This window comes from Pleurodeles waltl, chromosome 6, assembly GCF_031143425.1.
Source record: "Pleurodeles waltl isolate 20211129_DDA chromosome 6, aPleWal1.hap1.20221129, whole genome shotgun sequence".
Lineage (NCBI taxonomy): Eukaryota > Metazoa > Chordata > Amphibia > Caudata > Salamandridae > Pleurodeles > Pleurodeles waltl.
The window spans coordinates 972,619,337-972,646,031 of NC_090445.1; the positions used below are offsets into that span (position 1 = coordinate 972,619,337).

General features: G+C 43.9%; 1 protein-coding gene across 6 annotated transcripts in view; it reads right to left on the reverse strand.

The window, feature by feature from the left end:
- Positions 1-26,695, reverse strand: part of MYOF (myoferlin) — a 686,313-nt gene that overhangs the window by 335,044 nt on the left and 324,574 nt on the right. For all 6 annotated transcript variants that reach the window (XM_069239822.1, XM_069239820.1, XM_069239821.1 and 3 more), the window contains 3 exons: positions 22,995-23,108; positions 21,923-22,100; positions 5,435-5,559 (listed from right to left, as the gene is read on the reverse strand). In XM_069239822.1, the coding sequence (XP_069095923.1) occupies positions 5,435-5,559; positions 21,923-22,100; positions 22,995-23,108 (417 nt within the window). The remainder of the gene's footprint in view (positions 1-5,434; positions 5,560-21,922; positions 22,101-22,994; positions 23,109-26,695) is intronic.

A 26,695-nucleotide genomic window follows, 5' to 3' on the forward strand; every position in this document is an offset into this window, starting at 1 on the left:
TGCGGGTGAGTTCCTTGCTAATAGTGTTGGCTCCGAGGGTGAAAAGCTGGTGGGGGCAGGTGTTGTTGAGTGCCCCAGAGTGGATGGATGACCTGATGGCTGCAGTGGTCTGTGTGGTAATCAGGGACCAGGAGGTTATTGTGTGGCTGGTGTTCACTACTTGAGAGATGTTACCTAGGCTGGAGATAGAGGGTTGGTGGGGGGGGTCGAAATTGTTGTATATTGTGGTCATCTTGCTGTGGAAGTAGTCAGAGGGTGTCGCAGAGTTCCTGGGAGGGGTGGATGGTGGTCTCTGTGGCTTTCCGGTTAGAGAATTCCTTCATGATTCTGACGGTTTAGTGTAGTTGGCTGTGGTGTCCATGGGGGAAGTGATTGCTGCTCTTTTTGCTGCCTAGATGCAGTGGTGGTAGTTGTTGGGGGCTGCCTTGAGGGGTCCTTGGTCACACACCATTGTTTCTCATGTCAGTGGCAGTCACGTTTGAAGTTTCTGAGCTCCAGAGTGTACCATCTCGCTGGTGATGCTGGTTTTAGCTGGTTTCAGCGTGACGACTGTCGGCAGACCTGGTGAACCAGGTGGTGAAGTTTTGGAGGGCCTGGTTGAGGTCGAGGTCTGCCATGGGCTCAGGTTGTACAGTGCCTAGGGCCTGTGCACAAGCTTTGGTGAGGGGTGCTGAGGTGGTTGGAGGTGGTGTGCAGGGAACTGGAGAGTGGCCTTGACGTGGTTGGTCCAGGTGAGTTCAGTGATGTGGGTGTAATTGATTCTGTTGCTAGAAGTGAAGATGGCAAACACTATGTGTCCGGCTTTGTGCGTGAGTTTGGTGACCAGTTAGGTGAGGCCAATGTTGCTGAGTTTCTCTATTAGAGAAGCGGAGTTGGTGTTGTTGGCGTCGTTAAGGTGAAAATTGAGATCACCGAGTCAATGGCGAGGGAGGCAATGAGGTTGATGATGGCGTCACAGAAGTCTGGTATTGGTCCCGGGTATCTGTATGTGAGGGTGCCTCACATTGTGGTGTTGGCATTGGCCTAAAGTCAGAAGTTGAGGTGCTCCTTGAGGGGCATTGGGTCATCGTCGGCGATGGTAGTTTGAATGGTTTCCCTGAAGAGGATTGTGATGCTCCACCACGTTTGTTGGTGCAGTCTCTGTGTATAATCTTATAGCCGTTAGGGGAGCCGTGGCGATGTTGGGGTTTGAGGAGGGTGTTAGCCATGTTTCGGTGATAAAGGGGATGTCCGGGTCATGGGTGGTGATGGTGTCCCAGATTTCTGTGGCGTGTTTGCATAAGGAACGGGCGTATAGCAAGAAGAATTGGAGTGGTGCTTGGCTGTTCGTAGTCTTCTGTGTGGTCGCAGTGCGAGCATTAGTGTGTGCAGGTGGGCCCACACTGCAGGAGAAACAGCAGTGTAGGCAGGTGAAGGGTCCTTTAGTTCAGCATGGAGAGGCCATGGAGCAGCTTTTGATGGGGTGTCCGATGTTCAGGACCTGGAGCTCCTTGGTGGTGTAGAGTGTGAGGGGTGGGAGGCCTAGGGGTCTTTGCGCTGGGTGTGGTCCAGGCACAGACAGGCTTGCCTTCGGTGCACTCCTGCATGCATCCACGCTCTGGTCTCCATTATCTGTCCAGGGAGGTGGGAGAGGCTGCGGTGGAAGGCTGGAGCAGCAGTGGCGCGAAGGAGACATCGCTAAGGGTGGGGTCAGAAATGCAGGCGGCGCTGTTGCAATCAGGCTCAGGAAAGTAGGTAAAACTGTCGCAATCAGGCTCAGGAACGCGGGCAAAGCTGATGCAATCAGGCTCAGGAATGCGGATGAAGCTGCTGCAATCAGGCTCAGGAATGCAGGTGGATCTGTCACAATCAGGCTCAGGAATGTGGTGGGAGCTGTTCGCAGGAGGGCCATGGAGTGGCTGGGCAGCAGTGACTGGCCCAATGGGTCAGGCACTTCTCTTATATAGCGCTACCTACCACTTTTTGTCTTTTCTGTGGACTCTAAATCAAAGGCACTAATTCCAAATGAAGTTTCTCAGTCTTTATCTAACTTTGATGAAAGGCTCATTTGCCCTTGTAGGGATTTCAACATTTGACCTACATGTCCCACCAGCTCTCCGAAGTGAATATTCAACTAATTTAAGCCATTACTATTACAATTTTCTTCAAAACGAAAAAGCATAATCGTAACATTTTTTAATTTATTTTTTAACTACGAACACAGATGTAGGCTATTCACGTCATCCACAGAACTATTTGTTTTATTTGAAGAAGGGTACAGGTAGGCGTGTAGCTAACATGACAGCAAATGTATAAAAATTGGCCAAGGCGTGTGTGTGTGTGAGCATTTACTAAAGAATTTATGGCCGATGTAGCGGTTCATGCGAGGCAGCATTTATTCAAGTGTGCTAATATCTCCTCTCTGCTGTTCCTAACATGAAGTTGGTATGTTTAAAGCAGGACTGGAAAGGCCACTTTTAATCAATGTGTCAGGCGCGAAAATCTATCTAAAAACACTGTCTTATGCGTACGATTAGGTTTCATATTTAAATATGTGTAAGAACGTAAGCAGGTACCAATGTGTGTTCCTGTGCAGGTGTTTTCATTACACCTACACTCTTTTTTTGTAAGTGATTCGCCAATTGGAGCAACATACAAGCAAGATAACAGTGTGTTAAGGAACTATGTTGGAAGCAGGGAAGAAAATAAAGATCCAACCTCAAGATTGAACTTTTGAAACATGTCAGTAGTGGTTTATTGATCCATTGCCTGGAACTGTATCGAAAGCCTTACCTGTGACAGTTCTGTCGTTGTGCTCAGTGTTGATAAACAGCTTGTCAACACTGTTAAACATTCAACCTTTGTGGCGCTATTCTCTCCTAATGGTGCAGCGCACTAATCTCAACCTGCTGCAGCACGATAAATGCATGCAGCCTTTCTCAGAGTAAACACGGAAGGTGGGAGGCCATACAGTGGAAGCCCTTGTACAGAATCTTCAAATTGTGTGAGCGACAAAAGGACCTAGTAAAAGCCTTTAAAGGACATGGGGTCTAGCATACAGGGCTTCAGCGTGCAACGCCCGACTGTGCTTGTTTTTTTTATCAGTGCCTTACACTACAACAACACCACATCTCCTGATGGGATGTAAGGACTATTGAAGGTAAGCCCTCCGTAATGGTGCCAGCACAATGCTGATTTGTGTTCTCATGCACTCAATAGGCCCGCAAGAGCCTGGCTGTCCTGGCCCATAATTGGACCTCGGATCACCCAACCAGGATCCAATGTATTTTTACAAGTAATATTTTGAACAGTGAAAAAAAATGTATAAATAGTCCAGAGCCCTTATGGAAAAATTGCTAATGGTTGAGGGGCAAGGTAAACCTCAGGTACACCTAACACAGTTATCTTGTTAATCTTGGATAGGACCAATGCCTGGACCTAGGGTCAGAAGCAGGGTTATACAATTTACCTGCTCAGATGATTGGAATTTGAGCAGATGGGTAAATACTTTTTACTAGCCTCTGGATATGAAGTTTGGCTTCAAGATAAGTCATGTGATTTGGCTTGTGGAGAAAATGAGGAGCACTACTATTATCAGCTATGTTCTGGGGCCAGAACTGCACCAGCATAGAGCTGAGGTGTAAACAATAGGAACTCAGTCATGAGGAGTCTTGAGGGAATCATGTGCTGGACCCATAATTTGCTTCTCAAAAGCAGTTAGTGTAATAACAGTTAAAAAATCATGAGATGTCTCTGCACTGCCAGTTTCAACGCCTACACATGTTCATACGCTTGAGGCTGTATACTAACATGCAGTATATACCAGGATAAATAGCCAATGCAAAATAAGCTGGATAGTGAGTACTGGTAATAGAAGAGAGTATACAAACATTAAGTGGGTGTAATCTGAAAGATCGCTTTCCTCTTGTTTACTCCAAAGTTTCATCCGCTCAGGAGAGCTATCACTGTAGAAGACCCTTTGGTTGTCTGTTAACAACCGTTATGAGGGAGGCACTAAATTGAAAATTGTGAAGGAGAACTTGGCATAGTTTGGCAAAGTACCTGAATGTGTCAACTAAACAATAATGTTTACAAACGGTACCCAGAAACACAGATGTGTCCATTAACAACAATGTTCAGTGGATAAATCTCCCTGAAGATGAACAAACCTGTATTCTACACACAATCTATTTGTAGAAGTTCATGGGGCTTAAGATCACTTTTGATATGTAGACAGAGAAGGTTCTGATGAACTGAATGATTTGAATATTTGTTTAGGTGACATTCCAGAAGAACCTTAGAAATAAATGTGAGCGAAAAACAGCTTTACCCTTGGGAAATCTTGTAAGAGTTGGATAGATGAATCCTTGTGACGACATTAATGGCACCTGAAGGCATTTTTTGATCTGTGGCTTTTGTGTCCTCTGTTTCTTCCAGGGCATTTTCACCCTGGAAATTACTCTATGTTGTTTGTAAAAGACTGAAATGACTAAGGGGAAGGTAGGTGCAGAGAGCTACATCGGATTTGATCACTCTGGGGACAAATAGCGTTTTCTATAGGAAAAATATTTTCCCTGTGGCAAATTAAAAAAAAAAAAAAACTGGAGAAGATTTGACTTTAAAAATTGTGGCTTTGTGAACTGTGTTCCACAAAATCTGCACAGTAGGCAGTATGCAGTGAATAAGTGAAATGCAAACACTGCAGGTTCAAGGTGGAGAGTTGAGACTTCATTATGCAATCTCCTCCATCAAACTTATTGCATACAATAAAGCTAGACCTAAGTTCGTTTATATCAAGGTAGTGGAGAAGTTGGTTGCGGATGCAAGAGAATTTGGTTGAATGGTCCTGTGGACAGAAGATAACCTTTAGGAAGGACTTCCTGGAATTTAGATTTCATTGGAGAGCAAGTCAATTATGTGGCAGAAGACAGGCTTTGTTTTAACATTTTGAATGTTATAGGATATAGCTGAATATCAAGATCAAGTAAAATGTGCATTATTTACATATGCAGTTTAGAGTGGTAGAATGAAATGGGTACCTTCCCATCATCAGGGAGAGGGTGCTTTTCGGAAAGAAAAATAATTTTCTGAGCACATGAAAAAATGTTTTTTTTTTTTGTGTGGTACTGGACCAAGTGGACAAAAGGATATCATCCTGCTAATATTTAGTATGTATGCTACTGTGCAAAATCACGGGACACTATCAAACTAGACCTCAAACCAACCATGTTTTTTTTCATTCTTATGCACTTATTTCAATGTAGTGTAATTCAGTCAAATAAAAGCTACTGAACTCACATGCAAACACCCTTCACATTTTGGCAAAAGAAATCCTCAAGTCTCAAGAAATGTGAACAAATCTTTAGCTTACATTCGCCACAATGTTGCTATGTTTAACATTTATATAAAATTGTAGGTGCAAAGAATTATGAGTGTTGCAACACTATAAACTTACCAGTCGTTCTACTATGCCAAAGAGTATATTTACAGTTTCCAATCTGTGGCTTATATCTTCCCAGTATGAAGTCAAAGTTACCACGGGCTTGGTTTGGGACCATGGAAGGTAATAATAGAAATTGCCTGCAGAACAAAAGACATTTGAAAGTCAGATTGCTAATAAAATCTCTACAGAGAATAACGGTGTCCTTCAAAAAGCATCCTATCACAGTGTCAGAGGATCTCCTCAAAAATACCCATGGAACAAGTCAACACTCAGTTCCCCATTAGCATCCATAAAGATACAAAGTAACAAAGAAATGTCAATTATCACTTTACCATTCCCAGTAATGATGCTTTCAAATGTACATCTATGTTGTTTTTCTTTAAATAGAACACATACTAAAATCTAACCTATCCTAGAGCCACTCATCAGAGTAAATATAACTAGTTTCCACAGGTAGTCATATCTAAAATCAAACATATTCAAAGTATTACTGTCAACATTACATTTGATTAGTTAATTGGCAATGGCAAATATTCAAACAGATGTTTTGAAATAATGAGCTGTATAAAAATCCACACATTTTAAGTAGATGGAAAAAGCCTGTTATCAGTGTTACCATTAGACATTCTAAAATTGTGCACTTTTTGCAGAATCACATGAACCTATTAAAAAAAATCCCAAGGAGTCAATTATGAAGTCGGGGTCCCTGAAATGATATCACACTGTGGCATTTTTCAGTGCAGGGATCTGTGAATGATGTTTCACTCTACACATCTCATTCTGCAATTATTTCTCATCCAGTATGTGTACATAATCTATTTATTAAAAGCTTATCTGTCATCTTCATACAACACTCCAGGGCTCTAATTCAATATACATTCACAAATCTCTTTTCCTTATTAATTATTTACTAAAAAAAAAAAAAAAAAAAAGTACAACAAGATAAAAACTGCAACTTTATCCAATAACTCCTTTGAAGAACTGGATGTTTGTTGATGGACAATGCCCAGCCTTCAATATTTCCATTTCGGTGAGCTTCTTTACTAACCATTACTGCCCGCCTTGCATTCTTACCAAAATGAACTTGATACTTTATCCCAACTTCAAGCAAATGTAATTTTGATATTTTATGAAAATTTAAATCTGTGATTCAGACACAGGCAGTCTCATTTTATTTCAACTACCAATTATATTTTCTGCCAGTTTTGACATAGTTCAATAATCATTTTATATGTCTTGTGCTAGATTGTGTGTGAAGTTAATAATTGTTCAATACATTTACCACCAATGACTGTTCTAATTAGATTGGACCTTCCTAGAAGTTCCTAAACACAATCATACAGTGAAACTAAAATCTCAGTTAGGAAGGTACAATGTCAGTACCTTTTTTGAGTTTCCCATTCTTATAACAGTTTATATGTGATAATCAGTGAAGAAAGTATGCTTGTGATTTGCTGCCTTATTTACAAAGAATATTGACTTTGACAACAGGCAACCACTCCTCTAGAACACCATACAAGCTGATTCTGTAGTCTCAGTAAGGGTTTTAAAAAGTAAATGTATTGTTGGGAAAGGAATAGGTTACTTACACTGCAAGGATCTCTTTGTGGCATGCAGTGCTGTAGATTCACATACTCTGCATATTCTCCTGCCATCTAGTGCAACTTGTTTCCCGTCAAATAAGTCTTTTGAGTCACAAAATATATTGATGCCTCCTACAGTTTTTTTATACGCATGGGCATCAGCTTCATTGTATTTTTTCCCCTCCCCTCATGGCAGGTGAGGATATAAATGGAGCTTAGAAATGAAAGAAGATGGTCAAGCAGATAGAGAAATTTAAGGAAATTATCTACAACATCCAAAGGCTTCCTGGGAGGAGGGTGGACGCATGTGAATCTACAGCACTAGATGCCACAGAGTAAGTAACATTTTCTGTTTGTGACATGTGTAGCTATAGATAGATATGCTCTACATAGACTGTAAAGCAGTTCTCCTGTAGGCGGTGCTTAGTCAGAGGATGCTGCAGAAGATTGAAAAACTGTACGTAATACAACCTGGCCACCATGAGCTTGTTGGTGTGCCGAAATATCTACACAATAGTGTTTGGTGAACGTGTACGGGGTGGACCAAGTAGCAGCTTCACAGATATCAGGTATGGGGATATTACGGAGAAAGGCCATGGAGGTTGCTTTCTTGCATGTAGAATGAAGCTTAGGTGGAGCAGGGAGATAGTTTTGGGGTTTTGGTTTAGGGAGTTTGAATGCATTTGACTAGCCAATTAGCTATACCATTTAAAAAAGCACAGCCTTTGTGCAGTTTAGCATATGCAACAAAAAGCTGTTTTGTCTTACAAAAAGCTTTTGTCCTATTGATGTAGTACCTGAAGGCCCTTTCAACATCTAGTGTGTGTAGGGCCCTTTCTGCTACTGACTCTGGGTGTGGGAAGAACACCAGGAGCTCAATTGACTGGTTGATGTGGAAAAGAAAGAGTTCTTATGGAGCAATGATATTCAAAGTATGGCCAGGGGATGCTTGCAGCCCCCCCTGACTTTTTCATATGGATATCTGGTAGACAGCAGCACTAGACTGCTGTTTACTTGGTTTCACCTTAGTACATTAGGTGATATCAGTGCATTGAGACCTATTTTTTTGAAAGTGATAGTTTTAAAAAATGAAGTGGATCTTTTCTTGCCTCATCCTGCTGACAACAATGCCAATAGTGAACTTGTCACGTGGACCCCCTGGGTGGCCTGGGTTGTTATTCTATTTCAGTCTAAATCAATATTCAAATAACTTAATTTTTACAATTGTCTTTCCCAAGGTACCACTAGCATGCAGAGAAGGCTTACCTCAACACATGATTGAGGGATAGCGATTCAGACACAGCACAAGACAGTACATCAACACTATGCCTCTTCTAGCTACTAGGGGCTTAACTTACAGTGCACTATGGAATTAAACACCATTAAAAAACCTTCACGACTCACTGTGCACACCATGTACATGCTTTGCTTCCCCCAAAACTCATATTACAAACCCTCTCTCTGCCCCCTGAAAGCCCCACTCCTACTCTGCTCAATCAATGCAGCCCTCGGGGGAAATGTTTGTGAGCACCTATGTTATAAAGTAACAGCTTAAGGTTCACATACATGCCCAAGGGAAGTTATTGAAACTACAAAAGCAGCTTTCTAGGATAGACATTGGTGAGAGCACCAGTAAAGGGGCTCAAAAGAGGGGCCCATAAGTCCAGTTACTTCTAGGACTATTTTGAGAGCCCATACAGGGGCTGTGGTACCCTAGGTTGGATAACCCTTTAAAGCCCTTCCATAAAGGCTATAATGACTGGGACTGTGAACAATGAAGAGTGCTCCCTGTTTTGTACGTAAACTGTGACAGCAGCCAAATGAAGACAAATAGAGGTTATAAAGGAGGCCTGAATGTTGTAAATGAAGCTGGTAGCAAACAATGTCTTGTATTGCTGTATTAAGTGGATCAGTAGGTATAGGCAGGCAATAATGAATACATAGTTTCCATTTTGCTCAATAGCAGGCACATGTAATGGAGTTGCACGCCTCTTCGATCACAAGATCGAGGTGCCTGGGGATGGGTTGCCTGACTGTGCTCTGGTGTTCAGTGAGACGCTTTGGTAGGTTAGGTAGCATTTAATGAGAAACTACAGACAACTAAAGGAGGGATATGAATAAATTTTGTCTAGCCACATGGAGACCACCAGGATGAGGGTGAGCAATGTTTGCTACAGCCTCCGAACTTCAGATTGAATAGTGGGAGCGAAGGAAAAGGGTAGGCAAGTATCCCTGACCAATTTATCCATAGTGAACTGTCCATAGGCCGTGTGTGTGGACACCTGGAGGCAAAGCATAGGCATTTGGTGTTTTTGGCAGATGCAACCAGTTCTACGTTGGCAAACCCCCAATGGTGAAAGTACGGGAGTAGGACTTCCCACTCACAAACTTGTTACTGCATCCTGCTGAGCAGGTCTGCAAAATCTGTCTGCTCCCAGAAGGTACTCTAGATTTACTTGATGGTGAATCATCCAATGTCAATTGCTCTGTGCTAATGCAGACATTTGAACAGAGTGCGGGCCTCTTTGCTTCCAGAGGTAATATATGGCAGTCATGTTGTCAGTAGCTTAGGATACCTGATGTCGAGCCCTGTTGGAGGGAGGTCCACATGCCCTGAATGTGATGTCTCACCTGTAAGTGAGGCACCCGTGGTAATGGTCACTTGAGGGACTGCATCGAAAGGGCCTGCCCAGTTCCATCACTGCAGAGAGCAATAAATCCTGGCCCAAAAATAACACTAGATCTTCCCAGCGACCCACCGCTTGTGACTATTGTGCTGCAAGGCACTCGAAGTCAACACACATGGATTTGTGAATGAGGGATCAATGGTGATGCGGGAGGCCATCATGCTGAGGAGGCACATTACTGTCCTGACCTTTAACTGGTGATTTGGCTGAAAAGTGGTAGGAGAGCTGGAAGCCTTAGACCTTTTCTTGAACGTGGTAGGCTTTCTGGGTGATAGAACTGAGAACCACCCCCAAGAATGGCTGCACGTGAAGAGGATGAAGGTGGGATTTGGCCACATTAATGTTAAAGCGAGATTATGTAAAAGATCTACGGTTATCTGAGTGTGGGCCAAGCACTGCTATCTGATTGCGCTGTTGATCAGCCAGTCATTGAGGGAAAACATGTGACTGTTGCTCCTCCATAGAAAAGCAGCTACCACTGCAAGGCATTTGATAAAGGCCCAGGGGGTGGTAGTGATCCCAGAGGGCAGTACTTTGGAATGGAAATGATGTCCGCTTCCAATGAACCTTGGATAGCAGCGGTGAGCAGGATGGGTTGGAATGTTGAAAAAGGTGTCCTTCAGGTCAAGGAGGGTCATGAAGTTGCCTAGTTGAAGCAGGAAAATTATGTTCTGGTGCATGCCAGTGTGGAAGTGTTCTGATAGGATGTACTTGTTGAGGGGCTTTAGGCTGAAAATGGGCGCAAAGGCCCAGCCTTTCTTCGGAATGAGAAGGTACGGGAATACATCCCTTTGCCATGCGGTTATAGGGGCACAGACTCCAGGGGCCTTGGAGTATGAGGGCCTGTACTTCCTCTTGTAATAGGTGCTGGTGTTCTGGGGAGACGGAGTGGTTGCAGGTGAGGGATGTTTGGTGGTTGAGCTGTGAGTTCCATGCAGTAACTATGCGTTGCAATGGAGAGGACCCATTGATCCGATGAGATCCTTTAGTCACTGTGGGAGGAATCCCTCAAATCTTCCCTCAACAGATGTTGTATGGTGTAGGGGAAGGGAAAGAGTCACTGATTAGCCTGAGTGGCTCCCTGAGCTGCAACCCCTCTGGCCCTAACTTTGGTATGGTTACCCTCATAGTCACCCCTGGAGTATTCCCAGGAGGTTTGCTGATGTTGTCTTTGATATGAGAACTGGGTTCTATGTAACAACCCAATGGGCAACAGGCGCTAGAGAGCCCCTAATGCCTTAATAGTTGTTATAGCTTTGATTTTCTCCAGCATCTGATCAAGATTTTCTCAGAAGAATTGTTCCCAATCAAAGGGCAAGTTCATCAGAAGCTGCTGGACTTCTGGTTTGAAGCCCAAGACACAGATCCCTGCATGGTGCTGAATAAGGACACACATGCGGATTACTCTTGCATCAGTGTCAGCTGCATCTAGGGCACATGTAATGGTGATATTAGAGAATGTCTTCCACTTGGAAACTAGCTCTTGTGCCCTCTGCTTATACTGGTCTGTGAGTGGCTGGATCGGGCACTCCATCTCATTCCAACGGACCCTGTCATATCTGGAAGTAAGCTAAGTTGGCAATACACCAGTGGTTGGCAGATTGTGCAACCACCCTTTTTCCTGCTTCATCAATCTTTTTTACTCTCCTTGTCTGGTAGCGGGGTATCGTCCGTATTCTGGGTTCTGGCTCATTTGTGTGCAGCGTGCACTTTCATTGAGTCAGGTGAGAGTTGGCCCCATATGTAAGGTGGGTCCTAAGAGGAGAGCTTGTACCTTTTAAATCAACCCTAAGAGTGACCACTCTGGCCTTCCCTGGGTCTTTAAAGATCTCTATAGAGGATTTTAACACACCCTTGAGCATAGGGGGATATTGAATGGACGTGGGATCTTAAAAACCATTTCAACTAGGAAATCCTCCTCCTCAGGAATTGTAAGGCAACTTTGTGAAAAGTGGTCTCCCTGTGAAAAACATCATTATAATAGGTGGTGTCATCAGGAGGGGATGGTTTGATGGGATATTGATCAGTGTAATTTTCAACTGTGGGAACAACATTATAGTCATCCCATGAACATCCGTTGCCTAAGGGTTCTATGGAGCCTCATATGAGTCCAAAGAATATAAAGGGCTTCCACCCACACCCTACCCCCCCCCCCCTTCCCCAGGATGAATGTGGAGAGCCCACTGGCAGAAGTGGTGAAGGTGGTCTATGTGGTGGAGGAGGGGTGTAGATGGAGGCAGTGATGGTGGAGGAGAAGGAAGGGGGGTGAGTAAGACAAGGAGGTAGAAGACTGGTGCTCCTGTCCTGACGTTGCTTTAGTTTTGGAGATAAAAATGACATCAAGGAGAGTTGTTCTTCAAAGATGGCTTTTTCTGCTTGGAGAGATCGCCCTGCACCCTTGGTGGTGGTTTTGTTGGAATTCAGTCAAAAACATCCTTTCTGCTGCGAGTCTAACTCCACCCAGAGGTGCTGCAGTATAAGCTGTTCACACTCCTCCAAATCCACAGGCAAAATAAAATCTTTCAATGCTCAAGTACAGGAAGTTTTTGGCCTTAAGTGAGGTCTTGACACTGAGTGATGTTTCCACTCCAAAGAGGCCTTCAATGCCAGTGTTGAGGGAGCTGCAGGAGACTAGGAAGACTGACTCTTGATAGCTCCAGGCAGTAAAATAGCTGAGCCAGCTCTAAAGCTCTGGGTCAGTGCTGGCCATGACTGGAAGGCAGCAAATTCAACAACAGTAAGGTGATGGATGGAATGCTTGAATCAATCTCGGCCACTGGCAATTGCTTGAGGCCACATCACAATCCATTGTTTTTCACCTAGCATGCACCTCAGTTTGGACCCAGCTGTTGGACCTGGCCATTTTTACATGGTCATCCCCAAACCTTTTACCTTCCTGTAGGAAAATGCCACTGTTGGCATGGTCACACCCCACTTTTTGCATAGTGCTGATGTCAGCTTTGATTAAAAGTGTGCTGGAACCTGAATAACCAGGCCCCAGCACCAGTGTTCGTTCTCTAAACCTGTAACTTTGTTTCCACAATTGGCACAGCACTGGCACACAGTTAAGTCCCTTGTTAAAGGTACCCCTGGTACCAAGGGCCCTGTGGCCAGGGAAGGTCCATAAGGGCTGCAGCAGTTATTATGCCAAACCCAGGGACCCCTCACTCAGTACATGCACACTGCTTTGCAGCTTGTGTGTGCTAGTGGGGAGAAAAGACAGAGTAGACATGGCACTCCCCTTAAAGTGCCATGCCCACAAACCACTGCCTGTGGCATATGCAAGTCACCCCTCTAGCAGGCCTTCAGCCCTAAGGTAGGGTGCACTATACCACAGGCGAGGGCATAGCTGCATGAGCACTATGCCCCTACAGTGTTTAAGTCAATTCTTAGACATTGTAAGTGCAGGGTAGCCATACTGAGTATATGGTCTGGGAGTCTGTCACTACAAACTCCACAGCACCATAATGGCTACACTGAATACTGGGAAGTTTGGTATCAAACTTCTCAGCACAATAAACCCACAGTGATACCAGGGTGGGATTTATTGAAAAATGCACACAGAGGGCATCTTAGAGATGCCCCCTGTATGTTAGCCCAACTGCTAGTGCAAGGCTGACCGGTTTGTGCCAGCCTGCCACTTACAGACCAGTTTCTGACCACATGGGATGAGTGACTTTGTGCACTTTGTGGTCAGAAACAAAGCCTGTTGTGGTTGGAAGTGCTTCACACTTCCCCCTGCAAGAACTGTGACACCTGGCGGTGAGCCTCAAAGTGACCCCCCCTCCTTGAGAAATCTTCCATCTTGCTTTGGAGGATTAGGACCAATAGGGATAGGTATGTGCCCCTCTCCCCTGGGGGAGTGGGTACAAGGAGGGTGTAGCCACCCTCAATGGTAGTAGCCATTGGCTACTGCCCTCTGACCCCAACACACCCCTAAATTTAGTATTTAGGGGTGACCCTGAACCCAGGAAATCAGATTCCTGACAACTTCAAGAAGGAAGAAGGACTACTGAGCTGAAAACCCAGCAAGGAAGAGGACAAGACACCAACTGACTCGGCCCAAGTCCTACTGGCCCATCTCCTGCTTCGAAAAGCTGCAAGAAAAGAAGCAACAAGTTCTGCATGACCAGCGACCCCTGAAGAGCCTCCAGGGGAGTGCCTGCATCACAGAGGAACAAGAAACTCCTGTGGAGAGCGGAACTGTCTTAAAAGAAGATCAAGAAACCAACTTTAAAGGGACTCTCACCTAACTCCAGAAGCCTGAGTCCAACTACTCTGCACCCAACGCCCCCTGCCCGTGTCCAGAGAAGCCAACTATCCAGAGAGGGCCCCAGGCGACTCCTATGATGTGTCCATCCCGGGCTGACCTCTCAGCACCCCCATGATGAAGCCTGCAGAGGGAATCCCGAGGAACCCCCTGACCTCGACTGCCTGGGATGAAGCTATCCGACGCCTGGAGAAGCACTCCATTCTCAGCCCCCTGGCCCATGAGAAACCGATCACCAGTGCAGCAATGACCAGCAGGCGGCCCTCACCCTTGTCCAGTCGGTGGATTGCCCAAGAGGCCCCCCTGTGCCCTGCCTGCTGCACCTAAGTGACTCTTGGGTCCCTCCATAAAGTTCTATTGAGAACCTGATGCCTTGTTTGGACACCGCATCCGGCCGCCCCGGTCCCACTGAGGGTGTATTTTGTGTGCCTGTTTGGGCCCTCCCTCAGTGCTCTACAAAACACCCCTGGTCTGTTTCCAGAGGACACAGGTACTTACCTGCTAGCAGACTGGAACCGGAGCACCCCTAGTCTCCATTGGTGTCTATGTTATTTGGGCCCCTTTTTGACCTCTTCACCTGACCAGCCCTGAGTTGCTGGGTGTTTGGGGTTAACTTGAACACCCAAAGGTGGGCTGCCTATGCCCTGGAGACTGAACTTGTAAGTGCTTTACTTACCTGACTAACTAACCTTTACTTTCCTCCCCCAGGAACTGTTAAATTTTGCAGTGTGTCCACTTTTAAAATAGCTTATTGCCATTTCATGCTAAACTGTGTACATTACTGTTTTGATTCAAAGTTCTATATTTACCTATGCCAAGTACCTTACAATTTATGTACTTACCTGAAATCTGAATATTGTGGTTCTAAAATAAATTAAGAAAAAAAATATTTTTCTATATAAAAAACCTTTTGGCCTGGAGTTAAGCCATTGAGTGTGTTTTTTCATTTATTGCTTGTGTGTGTACAACAAGTGCTTAACACTACCCTCTGAAAAGCCTTACTGCTTGGCCACACTACCACAAATAGAGCATTAGTATTATCTATTATTGGCCCCTTCAAGCCTCTTGGGGAACCCCTGGACTCTGTGTACAGTATATCTCATTTTGATATGGTATATACAGAACCAGCTTCCTACACTTCCTCCTAATTTTTCTGACCTCTTTTTGTTGGCTCTAAGACTTTAGCACTGATCAGCAGTGATAAAGTGCTCAAAGTGCATGCGCTCTCCCTTATAGATTTGATATGATTGGCTTACACCTAATTGGCACATTAAATTAACCTGTAGGTCCCTTGTACAGTGGTATCCTTATACCCAGGGCCTGTAAAGTAAATGCTACTAGTGGGCATGCAACGCAGCTTGCACCACCCACAGAAGTAGCCTTTCAAACCTGTCTCAGGCCTGTTACCGCAGGGCCTGCATGTGCAGTTTACTGCCACAGGGACCTGGCAACTAAATTTACTTGTCAGGTCTGGAACTCCCCTTTTACTACATATGTCACCCCTAAGTTAGCCTATAGCTAGTCCTATGGGCAGGGTGCTGTGTGGGGAAAAAGGCAGGACATGTGTCTGGTTGTGTGGCATGTCCTGGTAGTGACAAACAGCCTATTTGGTTTCTCACTACTGTGAGTGCTGCCTTTCTCATAGGATTGCATTGGAAATTCACTAACATATGTCTAAGTGGTATTGACTAATCTATGAAGGGTAGCGCAGGCATGTTTGGTATGGTTGTAATGGTAGTGAGAAATGCTGCTTACTGATGTAGGTTGATTTTTTATTACCATTATAGTAATGACACTTTTAGAAAGTGGGCATTTCTCTGTGCTTACGACTAGTGTTTTGCAGCTTGACTCCAACCCCCGGCTGGGGCTGAGTGACAGCCAGGCTTTGTGCATAACTTTCAGACAACCTGTATACTGGGGGGCGGGAGGTGCGGGGGAGGTGAAGATGTCACAAGAGTGCATATCTGCATAGTGAATGCTCTTCCTAGCCTGGGAGAGGGCGAGGCAGGGCACACCTGCATTTGTAAAGTTGATGCCCTGGCCTCACACAAAGGGCTTGTTTACCTCCCATTGATGTCTGGGGCCAGTGCTTGATGAGAAAGGGGACACTCCTGGATCTGTTTAATACTGGTTGGAACCCCTTCTCTCCCATTTGTGGAGGCTGCGCAAAATGAGTATAAGTACAGGGGGCCTTCCCCCACATTTATGGATACTAATGGACTACCGAACTGGACACTGGATGCTGCTGGAAGGACTCACCAGGGACCACATTTGGACTGCTGCTGTTGTGCTGATTTCTGACCTGCTATGTCACTGAGAGGGCCTGCCACTGCCTGTGCACCCTTGTGCTGGCCTGCTTGCTTGGGCCCGGTAGCCCTGTGTCCCCTTTGCTGTCTTCATGGGCTGGGTGGTGTGCACCCTTTCCCCCTGTCTGGAAAACTTTGGGGCAGAAGAACGCCTCAGCGTTTCCCTTCTGGAGCACGGGGAGACTGCTCTGTGTTAACCTAAGTCAGGGCGAGTAAAGCACCCGTATTGCTTTGCCTGTTCATCCCCCCACCCTTTTTACCATAGGGAGGGCACAAGGAGCTGGAACCCTTTAATCTATCACCTGCACTTAGGTTGGTGATAACAATGACTTACCATTCAGGGAATGTTTTATTTCGTGTGCATTCATAATAACGTCTGGGCATTCATGATACTGTTTTCTATGCCATGTGCATACTTGGCAATAATCATGACCTGACTACTGCTTGTGTTGCAGAATACCAGAGGCCTCTATGTTTATCTGACTACTGCTGACTTTTGCAGAGTACTAGTAACCTGTGATGTTCTGACAGCCGCTTGTATAGCAGGGTATTACTGACATGTCGCTTTTGGTCTAATGATGTTTTATGCAATACAGTTTATTTTTATAAAACTTGTTGTGTTTCCTTTGTGGTGTATTTACTGCGTCACATTGGTTGAGTGTGTTGTGCAAACACTTTGCACATTGCTTCTGAGATAAGCTGCTTGTGCCAACCTACCAAGGTGGGTGAGCAGGGGTTCTCTTGGGTGTGTAGCTCCCTTGCTCTGACTAGAGCGGTGGTCCCTGTCTGGTGGAAGTGCCTACCCTAGCCAACCAGGAACCCCATTTCTAACACCTGAACCAGAAACCAAGTAACCCAGGAATGATTTCACCCTTATTATGAGCTCATCAGCCAAGTATAACCTATTTCCCGTGGCACAGTAAGCACGGGTCCCATGTCTGGGGATACTCGTTACACTTAGGGCAGCAAATGCAACAACAAGGTGATGGATGGACATGACTGTAAGGCAGTAGAGGATAAGAAGGCTGTTGCAGAGGTTGTAGGCTTAACGCTGGATTCCCTGAGGAGGTGGGGAGTGAAAGGCTCGGCCTGTGAAGAAGGTCGAAGGTTAGCTGGTTGTCAGTCTTGGACCCTGATGGGGGAACTGACCTCTGGGCTGAAGTGAAGTGGCTGGTTACCTGAAGGGTCAACCTCCGGCTGCTCTTAGTCATCCTTGCCGAAGATGTTTGTAGTGTCATTGCTCTGTTGATGAGCCATTGTGCGTCGACCTAATCGCCAATCGTGTCCGTACCCAAGGGCTGGAAGGTGAGGCAGGCGAAGCAGGAGGTCTCATTGTGCTCCTGCGATAGGCACAGGTTGCGGACCTGGTGATGGCTTATCCCTGGGTACTTTGAATGACACTGGACAGTACTGAAGGAGTCCTTTCCTTCATGATGTCTGCATTCTCAAGTAAAAAGTCCGATAAGAAGGCTCAAGATGGAGCATCAAGGTGAACCAGGTCGTAGAACCAACTGAGCCACAACAGAGGTGGACTGATGCAAAAAAAAGTGATTGTCTCCTGCCAATGGAAGTGAAAGCCTCTGATGATGATCACCATGTGAGTTGACCCAGAGCTTCAATGATGCCCGTCAGAGATTATAAGAATTATGGCCCTAACAACTTTTATTGGTCTCTGGGGTAAAGTGCAGGAAATACTTGGATTCCAAAATGAAACAGACTCTGAACCTCAAAAGGACACCAATTAATTTCACATCTCAGGCTTGTTTTACTCTTTCTTAAATACCTTCAATGTCACCTATTGACTGAGCTCAATAAAAGCTTCCATTAATCTTCATGGACTCCCTCTTTTCCCATCTGGCTTTTAGTTAGTTTAGGTTTTAGTTAGGTTATGTTCGATTGTATAAAAATAAATTGATGCCTCTAGTCTACCCAAACACAAATTCTTACCTTGGTAAACACATTTTACCTTCCTCAACTCACGACTTCCTGTTCTGATTGCTTGAACTCTTTTTCACTTTTTGAAATTAAGATGTTAGTCTAGGACTTTGATCAATAAAATCTGTATCCAGAACATATAAGAGCAGGCCTCATGCAGATGGTGGAGATTTTTGTACAGTTTAGTGATTTAAATCATTTTTTTTTTCTTGCCAGATTACACTAGCTTTGTACTTCTAACACACCACCATGACAAGAGCCATTTTACAACTAGGAACAGATTACATGTGCTCCAGAGCAAATCTATCGATAGCATTTCACATTCCACTCATCAAATGTTTCATTAAGTGGGCAAGTTCCAGTGGTGTAACGAAACTTGAGGGTGCCTCCCTTGCAAAGTACACAGAGGGGCCTCCTTCCAAACTCATTCAGGAGCCCTCAGGCCAGGATACTGGCCTGAGGGGGCCCGCATGGAGCTTGAGTACCCCCTTCCCACTCTGCACTACAGGAGCCTTTGTTGCACCACTGGCCAGTTCCTTCATGCATCAACAGCCTCGGGAAGGTAGAGACAAACAATAAATGATAATTATGAGGCTTTTCTGAGTTTTCGAGGAAGAATCCTACTTTAGATAATTTACTTTTGTAGATTGATCAAAAAATTAAAAGAACAAAAAGGACCTGTATTTCTTACATCTACACATGCAGGATTATAGTCTCATGTGTGTCGATTTATACATTTTGGGAATTTACAAAGAACCAAACATATTCCTTGAAACATGTAACAGATTTGCAGGCATAATACTTGAAACATTTGTATTTCCAAATTAGAACCTTGCACAGAAGTGTGCAGTTACACATGGGGAAATAGCTTTATGTGTCTGCAATTACACCTTTTTTCCTCAACAGGGAATGTATATTCCCTCTGGGAAAACCTTTACTACAACCTATTTCCCCACCAATATGGAGGTGTTCAATTGTCTTTTCAATACGCCAAAGGAATTCACTTTTATACATTGTTTGAATAAATCTACATATGACTGCAAATTCACATTATGTGAACAATACACATGTATTACTCTCAAACTATTTGTACAAATAAGTGAATGTCTATGGCAACAGCTGTAAGGACTAGACCACAGGACCATATCAAATCACCACGAATGCCAACATTACAGTAAGAATGGGCCAGGATTATGGCAGTCAGAAAATCACCATGAATGCCTACAATGTCATGAACTGGTTGGTTATGGTGGGATAGCCAGAATGTTGCTGTGAACACCCATTATGTCGCAGATGGGGCACTATTATGTAGGAAAAAGCAAATGTCGCTTAACATGTCCACAATTATGTCACATAATGACAACTGTTATGATTAGGAGTCCCCCTGAAAAGTATAGAGAATTCACTGCACAATAAAATCTGACAGCCATCAGCTTGGAATGTGTTGAGTGGGATAAATTCCTCCTGTTCAGAGGTTTTTACTTGGCAGTGGGAAATACCATTCAGATTCTGGTGTTTACCGCAGAATTGAGACACAGATGGCATCATTCACTATCTTGTAAAACGTGGCTAATCTTTTGACACAACCCATTAATATATTACTACAAAGGAAATTCAGTCATTCAGAGTAAACCTATGGGTCTGAATGTGGTCATATTTTGCAGCACAGCTAGGTGATCGTGTACCTGTTGACACTGTCAGTCCTTGTCTTCATCAGCCCGTCCTAATCTTCCTCAAACTACACATGGATCATAGACCTTTAGTTCTAAGAGAATGTGAGACAGGAAGTGAGGGACTGAAAATTACATCACAGTAGACTAAAGTGACCTAGAAGGCAAGGCGGTGTCCTACTGGAAAATAAATCAGATCAATAAACATAAAAGCAAGACTGGAGTCGGCAATTACTAAAAAATTATCCCGAAGGATGAAGATGCTGAAAGAGCTGCATGGCTTGTTTCTTCTGACTATGCAACATCGTGCTCATACTCTGATGAGACAATTCTGCAGAGACTCAATTAGCCAGAGAGAGTCAGACTGTCTTCAACCAGTGTGGTCCTGAGGCTGAATTGTAGCTTATATCAAATACTGGGGAGTTGTGTGTAACATCTGAAAACCAAATTGCTCATTCCTTTCTCAGGGTATAAGATGATGCTTAAAACATTTTGATAATTTCATATATGAGGCCACAGTTATTTCCCAAACTGTCAACTCTGGGAGGCTTGAGAATCTTTAATGAAGGTGAATTCATATTTTGTTATTTGTCTCACTACCTGTCACCCCATTGGGATGCTCCAGCATATAGCGAGCAATGTGTCTGGCATAACACGGAGATAGCCTAATGTCCAGACACTGAAGTGTCTGAATAGCATTTCCCAGATGAGGGCAACATCACATCCCATGCTGTAAGTAATTAAGTCTAGATCATCATATTCAACTTTTCATTTTATCGAACTGTACCTTCATCTTCTGTAGTTGTCTTAAAACAATATAAACGTGTTTTAGCCACAATTCAGGAGACATTAGCTTGTGCACTGCAAAAAAACTGCTAATAAACCAGATGTGATAACTGTGGATAATTTGATGATTTGATCACCAAAACCTGATTTCTAATCCCTGCTTGCCCAACGTCCATACAGTGCAATTGTGCGAGCACTATTTGTCTCCCTCTGCCTCCAATCTCTGCCAAAATAGGAAGCTTTTGAAGTTCTATAGAAAAACAATACTTTGATTTGTTCCACGTTTATATATTGTCAATGTTTACCATTAACTTCACCCTTTTGTGGATCACAGGAGGGGTGTCGGTGTCTCGAACTGTTAAATTAAACCCAAGTCAGCTAGGCAGGGTTGAGCCCATCTCATGGCATCTCATCAGATCTCCGGATATCGTGGACTGAATCATTCTTTTCCTATGTATTTGTTGAGGGGAGTAAAACCTGATATATCTCTAGAGTATTTAGTTCTACACCAGTGCTTAATTTGGATATGTAGGCAGAGTGATGTTAACGTTTCTTAGACAGTATTAATTGTATTTTCTAGTTCATTAGTGATAATCAAAAGCAATCTATGGCTCAGAGTAGTGCTGTACCTGGTCCAGTGTACCTGGTTCTAATGTTTTACTATAATCCTGGGTCCTCTATTTCTCCTAAGGCAGGGTTCTGGCATGCTTTCCCAGATGCTAATGTTGGACCAGCTTTGGGTTAGCTGTAGAATTATGCCTAGTAAAAGACAGGACTGATCAAAAGCCTGCAGAAGATTATCACCCTGTGGAAAGAGCAAACTTACTCAATGTTGCCTCCATAGCTGATAAGGTAATTGAAGCCATCTAGGGCAAGTGTGTGCCAACTGTAAACTGTGAACCTTGATGGATTGCATGGCCTGATATAAGAACGTAACCTAATGCTTGAAATGTCTGGGAACTTGGTATTTTGTGAATGACACCTGGGGTGGGCTTTTGTTCTTACTGAGATGAAGCGTTGCTTATGTTCTGGTGAAAAGGTGATGGGTTCACTAGTCAATTTAGTGCAGACTTTTAAATATATGCTCTCACAGAGTTGTGAGCAGAGAATTAGGGCGTGTAAGCATTTTGTTACCACACACAAAAAACACACGGACAAATATTTAAACAATAAAATAATCAATTAATTCACCTGGAAACTCCATGCAACATATGTGATGATTAAATTATCAAACATTTTACATCAAACATGCTCCCTACTTACCATCAAACACAGCACGGCTGTATTGTGTTGTTGAGGCCAGAGGCTTGCAAGTAGTATCAAATTTGTTGCCATAATTGCCAATACTAACTTCAAATTGAATGGCCTCGCCGATATCTTGCAGCATTGTCGCAGAATGAAACACAGCACAAAGGCTGTACTTACGTCTGCGTTGATATTTCTACAGAGATCAAAAAAATATAAAAATGGCAAATGCATGAGAAGTACTGGACAACAAAGTTTAACAAGTCTCCTGTTATCTCATTCTCTTCAACTAATTACTTTTTCTAAAACACATTTAATTATAGCCATTTCGCATTGTGCTTGTTTTGCTGGAACTCCCACCTTGATAATTCAGAAACTTTTCATATTTATTTTATTTTTTTAATTTTTTTTTTAACGGCAAAGATGTAGAATGAATCTGGGATAAAAAGGTATCAGACCAAAATGAAGAGCTTCACAGATACCAATGGATTAGTCTATGTAGCGCTGTTCCTGAAAAGTCATTAAACTGCGAATGCAAATTTGACCCTCGTAACACTGGGTGAACATTTATGCAACTGCTTCTGAATTCTAAACACATATGGTGTATTCAGTGGCTGAGGAGATGGCATACAGTGGTCACCATAAACCCACCATCAGTTTCTCAGTGTGATGGCAAGAAAGAAAGCAGATTACATTCAAAAGTACTTCTGATAAGATCAAAACTTAGGTAACCGGTAACCAGTGGAGACTGCTGTCTTGAAGAAAAGCCATAATGGATACTTTTTAAGCGACGTAGGGTGTACATTCTCCGTGACTAGTTCTAGTTATTTATTTTATTAATTTCGCAATTGCAAGTGGTAATTTTTTAAACAGAGGAACGAAGTTATTTGGCGACAAACAATTTTGATATACTGCTGCTGATTAAGGTACCCATAGGGGATAGTAGACTGGGAAGTCTCTTGCTATTGCACATGCCATCGCTCAAGTTATCCCCCTATCCTCATGCCCATCTCTCTCAACTTTTGCCCCATCTCACATACCACTCTCTCTTCCTCCCTCTCCATCTTTCGCATTACATGCCATCACCTACCTCTACGACGAGTAGGTCATCAGAGGGAATATCCTCAATTTTCTTTCCAGGTGTGGTGTCAAGTTTAGTAGTTAGTTCAACTAGAATCCTGCCTCGGTAAGCACAGCCTTCACCCTAAAAAACATCAATGTAGACATACATTTTAGTGAAGGCACAAATTAATATGTTGAAGGCTTTTCAAAAATACATCTCTGACAAACTAAAGACACTTTGCATTCAGGCCATTACATTAATACATAATTCAGGATTAGCAGAATAAGACTTGAAGAGTAGTTTTTGTTTGTGTGACTAATCTTTATCTATACATGGAAATTCTTTTGAGGATGATTTCACAAAAATTGCTTTTAACTTGTTGAGTGCAACACATCCTTATTAAGTTTTGCAAATATCGTTGTCTATCAAGTTATTGCTCATGTCATGAAGTTATTTTTGAACACCTATACAAGGTGGTACATGGAACTACTGGAATCTTTGTATTAAGTGGCACTAAACAACAAAATACCTCACTATGCTTCATCCAGAATATCAGACATTGGTGCTGCAGCAAACACCACTCCATGAACATTGTTGAAAGCTTTAATCCTTAAATACTTCTATAACCCAACCAAATGCTTCAATAGAAGTGACCCTTCAGTTCAAATAGCCTATACATTCTTTTAGACAAAGGGACTTCAATCCATTCTCAATCTCACTAGCCCAAGTCCACCTATTTCACATTCTACCATCTATTTAAGCAAGATGAATTCAGATATTATGACAATAACTTGAATAATATTAGTGATTTAGCTAAATGTCTCTGCTTGTAGATTGTGTTACAATAGTACATTTTCTTTCCTAGCAAATCCAACGTTTGGATTTCTTCCTTCCTGTTGGTAAGAAAAGGGACAAGGCACTATTATTACTGAGAGGTGGGACTCGACTTATGCCTGTTCTTCATTTGGACTTTGGATTTGCACCTAGTGGCTTTATAAGTCTTTCAGGGCAGGTCTGAAAATATTCTATAAATCACTGTTTTGAAAAAAGGCAATAATTTATCTAAATAAAAAAATATATATATCCTCGCACTCAGAATGGCTGGTTTAGGTAATGATGCTGATATTCAGCAATGCTAGTACGTGTTCCCAAATATGACATTTTCATGCACGTACAGAATGAAATGGGTGACTAATATACAGTATTAAAAGGCACATTCATTTGATTGTGTTGCATATTTAACCAAGAAGACTACACTTTTGTAATCCATTATAAATTAAAAAAAGATAAAAGTACCGAGTTAAATTGCACTGTATCTTCAATTCAGAATATATATATGCAACAAACCCAGTAAACAGTAAATACAACAAAACAAAGTATTTATTTTATATTCATGAGATATAAACCACATGAATGCTCCTTGAAGACGCTTAAGACTCCGTCCATTTCCAGGAAACAAATTATACTTTTGTAAGCAAAAATGGGAGGATATTACTTCCTGGAAAAATGAAGCCTCCTCACTGCTGTATTTCTTGAATATTATAGTTATGCTTGCATCAGTCGACTGTTCTAAAAAACAAAACCCTCTTTCATGTACAGTTTAAGACCTCCAGCCCTGCACAGTGTCTTGGTCTTCTCATTTGCTTATATGTTTTCATAAGGTCACTCCAACCTCCATTAAGGTACCTGAAAAGCTCAATATCCGGGGCGTGCCAACTAACATGGCTGCACAGCCCAGATCCGTACAAGCTCCGCCACATTTGCCTTAAAAAAATCGAGGTAACAGGCATATTCCACCAGCTCCTTTGCTCCTACGCTGTAGCAAAAGCAGGGAAGAACGGGGGCGACGAGATGGAAGTAGATTGAACCCCCCTAGGAGATACCGGAAGTGACGATAGCAACATCAACTGCAGCAGAGCTGCTGGGCACCGTGAGGCCTAGGTGGGGCATGGTAGCCTGTCTTGACTAAACAAAATAGTGACATACTTCCCATCAAGCCACAGACTACTGGGGAGGCCAACAGCCAGAGGCCAAATAAGTAAGAACTGTGCTCCCTCCCATCAGCCCCTCACCTTATTTTTTAAACACGGTGCTGCAGACTTCTGTGTCTGCTGCGAGGAAAGATCAAAGTGCACACCATGTGCACCACACACCCTGGGTGGAGCAGGGTGGCCTGCCACACCTAAACACAACACGGCATGCTCCCCATCATGCCACGGATTAGGGGGTGGCCAGACGTAAATTACGTAAGGACCATGCTCCCCCAGTATCCCAATGCCTTAGTTTTCATATAGCACCGAGGAGTCAGGGGACCCTGGCGCGTTAAGATCGGAGCGCGCTCACCAAGCGGCCTGAGTGGACTGCAGAAACCTGCCCCACCTAAATATAACGGCGCGCTCCCCATCAACCTGCAGACTACAGAGTGGGCTGGGGACAAGAGAGCACCAAAGTAAGAGCCATGCTTCCCCCCAGCAGCCCCCTGCCTTAACTTTGATGCAGCTCCACGGAGTAGGAGGCCCACATCATGAATAGACCTGCACACATTCCTTGTGGGCTCCTGGAAACTCCTGGGAGCCCTGTGTGTTTCCCACTCACACCCGCCTTTGCTTCGCCAACTGCTGCGACAAAGGAGACTGTCGGGCCCCTTAGAATACCATCTGGTGATTCATGAAGGCCCTGGAGTGCTGCAACTGGGCCTGCTGCAGACATACAATATGTCAGCCATACAATGAGGTTACTGGGGGGAAAAGCACCTGACCCTGTGGACGCCACATTAAGAAATCAAGAGCATGACTAGGGATAGGGTGCATCAATCTTTTACTTCACAAGCACCCCCATTTGGACATTGCTCACCAGCAGATGTTCCATCTGGGGCTAGATGTCCGTTAGCTTCACCTCCTAAGCTGCTCTGGCTCCTGGGGATCCCCTTCTGCTTTGAGGCCAGCAGTGCTCGGTGCTTCTACCTAGGACACAGGAGCAACACCACGTGGGGCACGGAACACACATTGGAGGTCCCCATGTTTGACGACTCCTAGCCAATAATGCAGCTTGTCAACTCTTTGTCCTCTCATCCTGGCGGAGTCCCACCATCACTAGCACCTGACGATAAAACAGCCACCATAGACGCAGATGAGTAGTGCCTCCCTTCCTGATTGATCTCCTCAAGTGAGCAAGCCAACTACACCGTAGCTACATAACATCCTCCCAATGACCTATAAGTGAACATGGTGACACTTGTGGTGGCCCTGGCCTATTGCCTGACCCATTACAAAATACTTGAGTATCTTGCTGTGCTACTCCTCCAATTTTAGATCTATGTCATTAACAACACTCTACATGCTTCCCAAAAAACCTCAAACAAATGGAGTGTCATGATATTTTCAGCCAACTGAAGCACGAAAGTCACGCCTACTTACCAATCTAGAACGAAACATGGCTTTGACTAAGGTGGACCCTCCTTTCTTCACCCTCAGGATTTCAAAAAGGAATTACGTAACAAACTTAAGGATGACCTTGCCACCTCTTTGGAAGCTCTTCGCTCAGATCTCACCTCTAAATTCACCTCTTTACAGCAAGACATGGACTCTATTGGAACGGGGACGCTTGATCTCAACACTACCTGCTAAACCCTCACACAGTGAGTAGAACACCTGGGGAGCTCTTCCGATCACCTTAAAGCACAACTACACGCCATGCTTCTGAAGTGCGAGGATCTGCTCCCGAAGCAA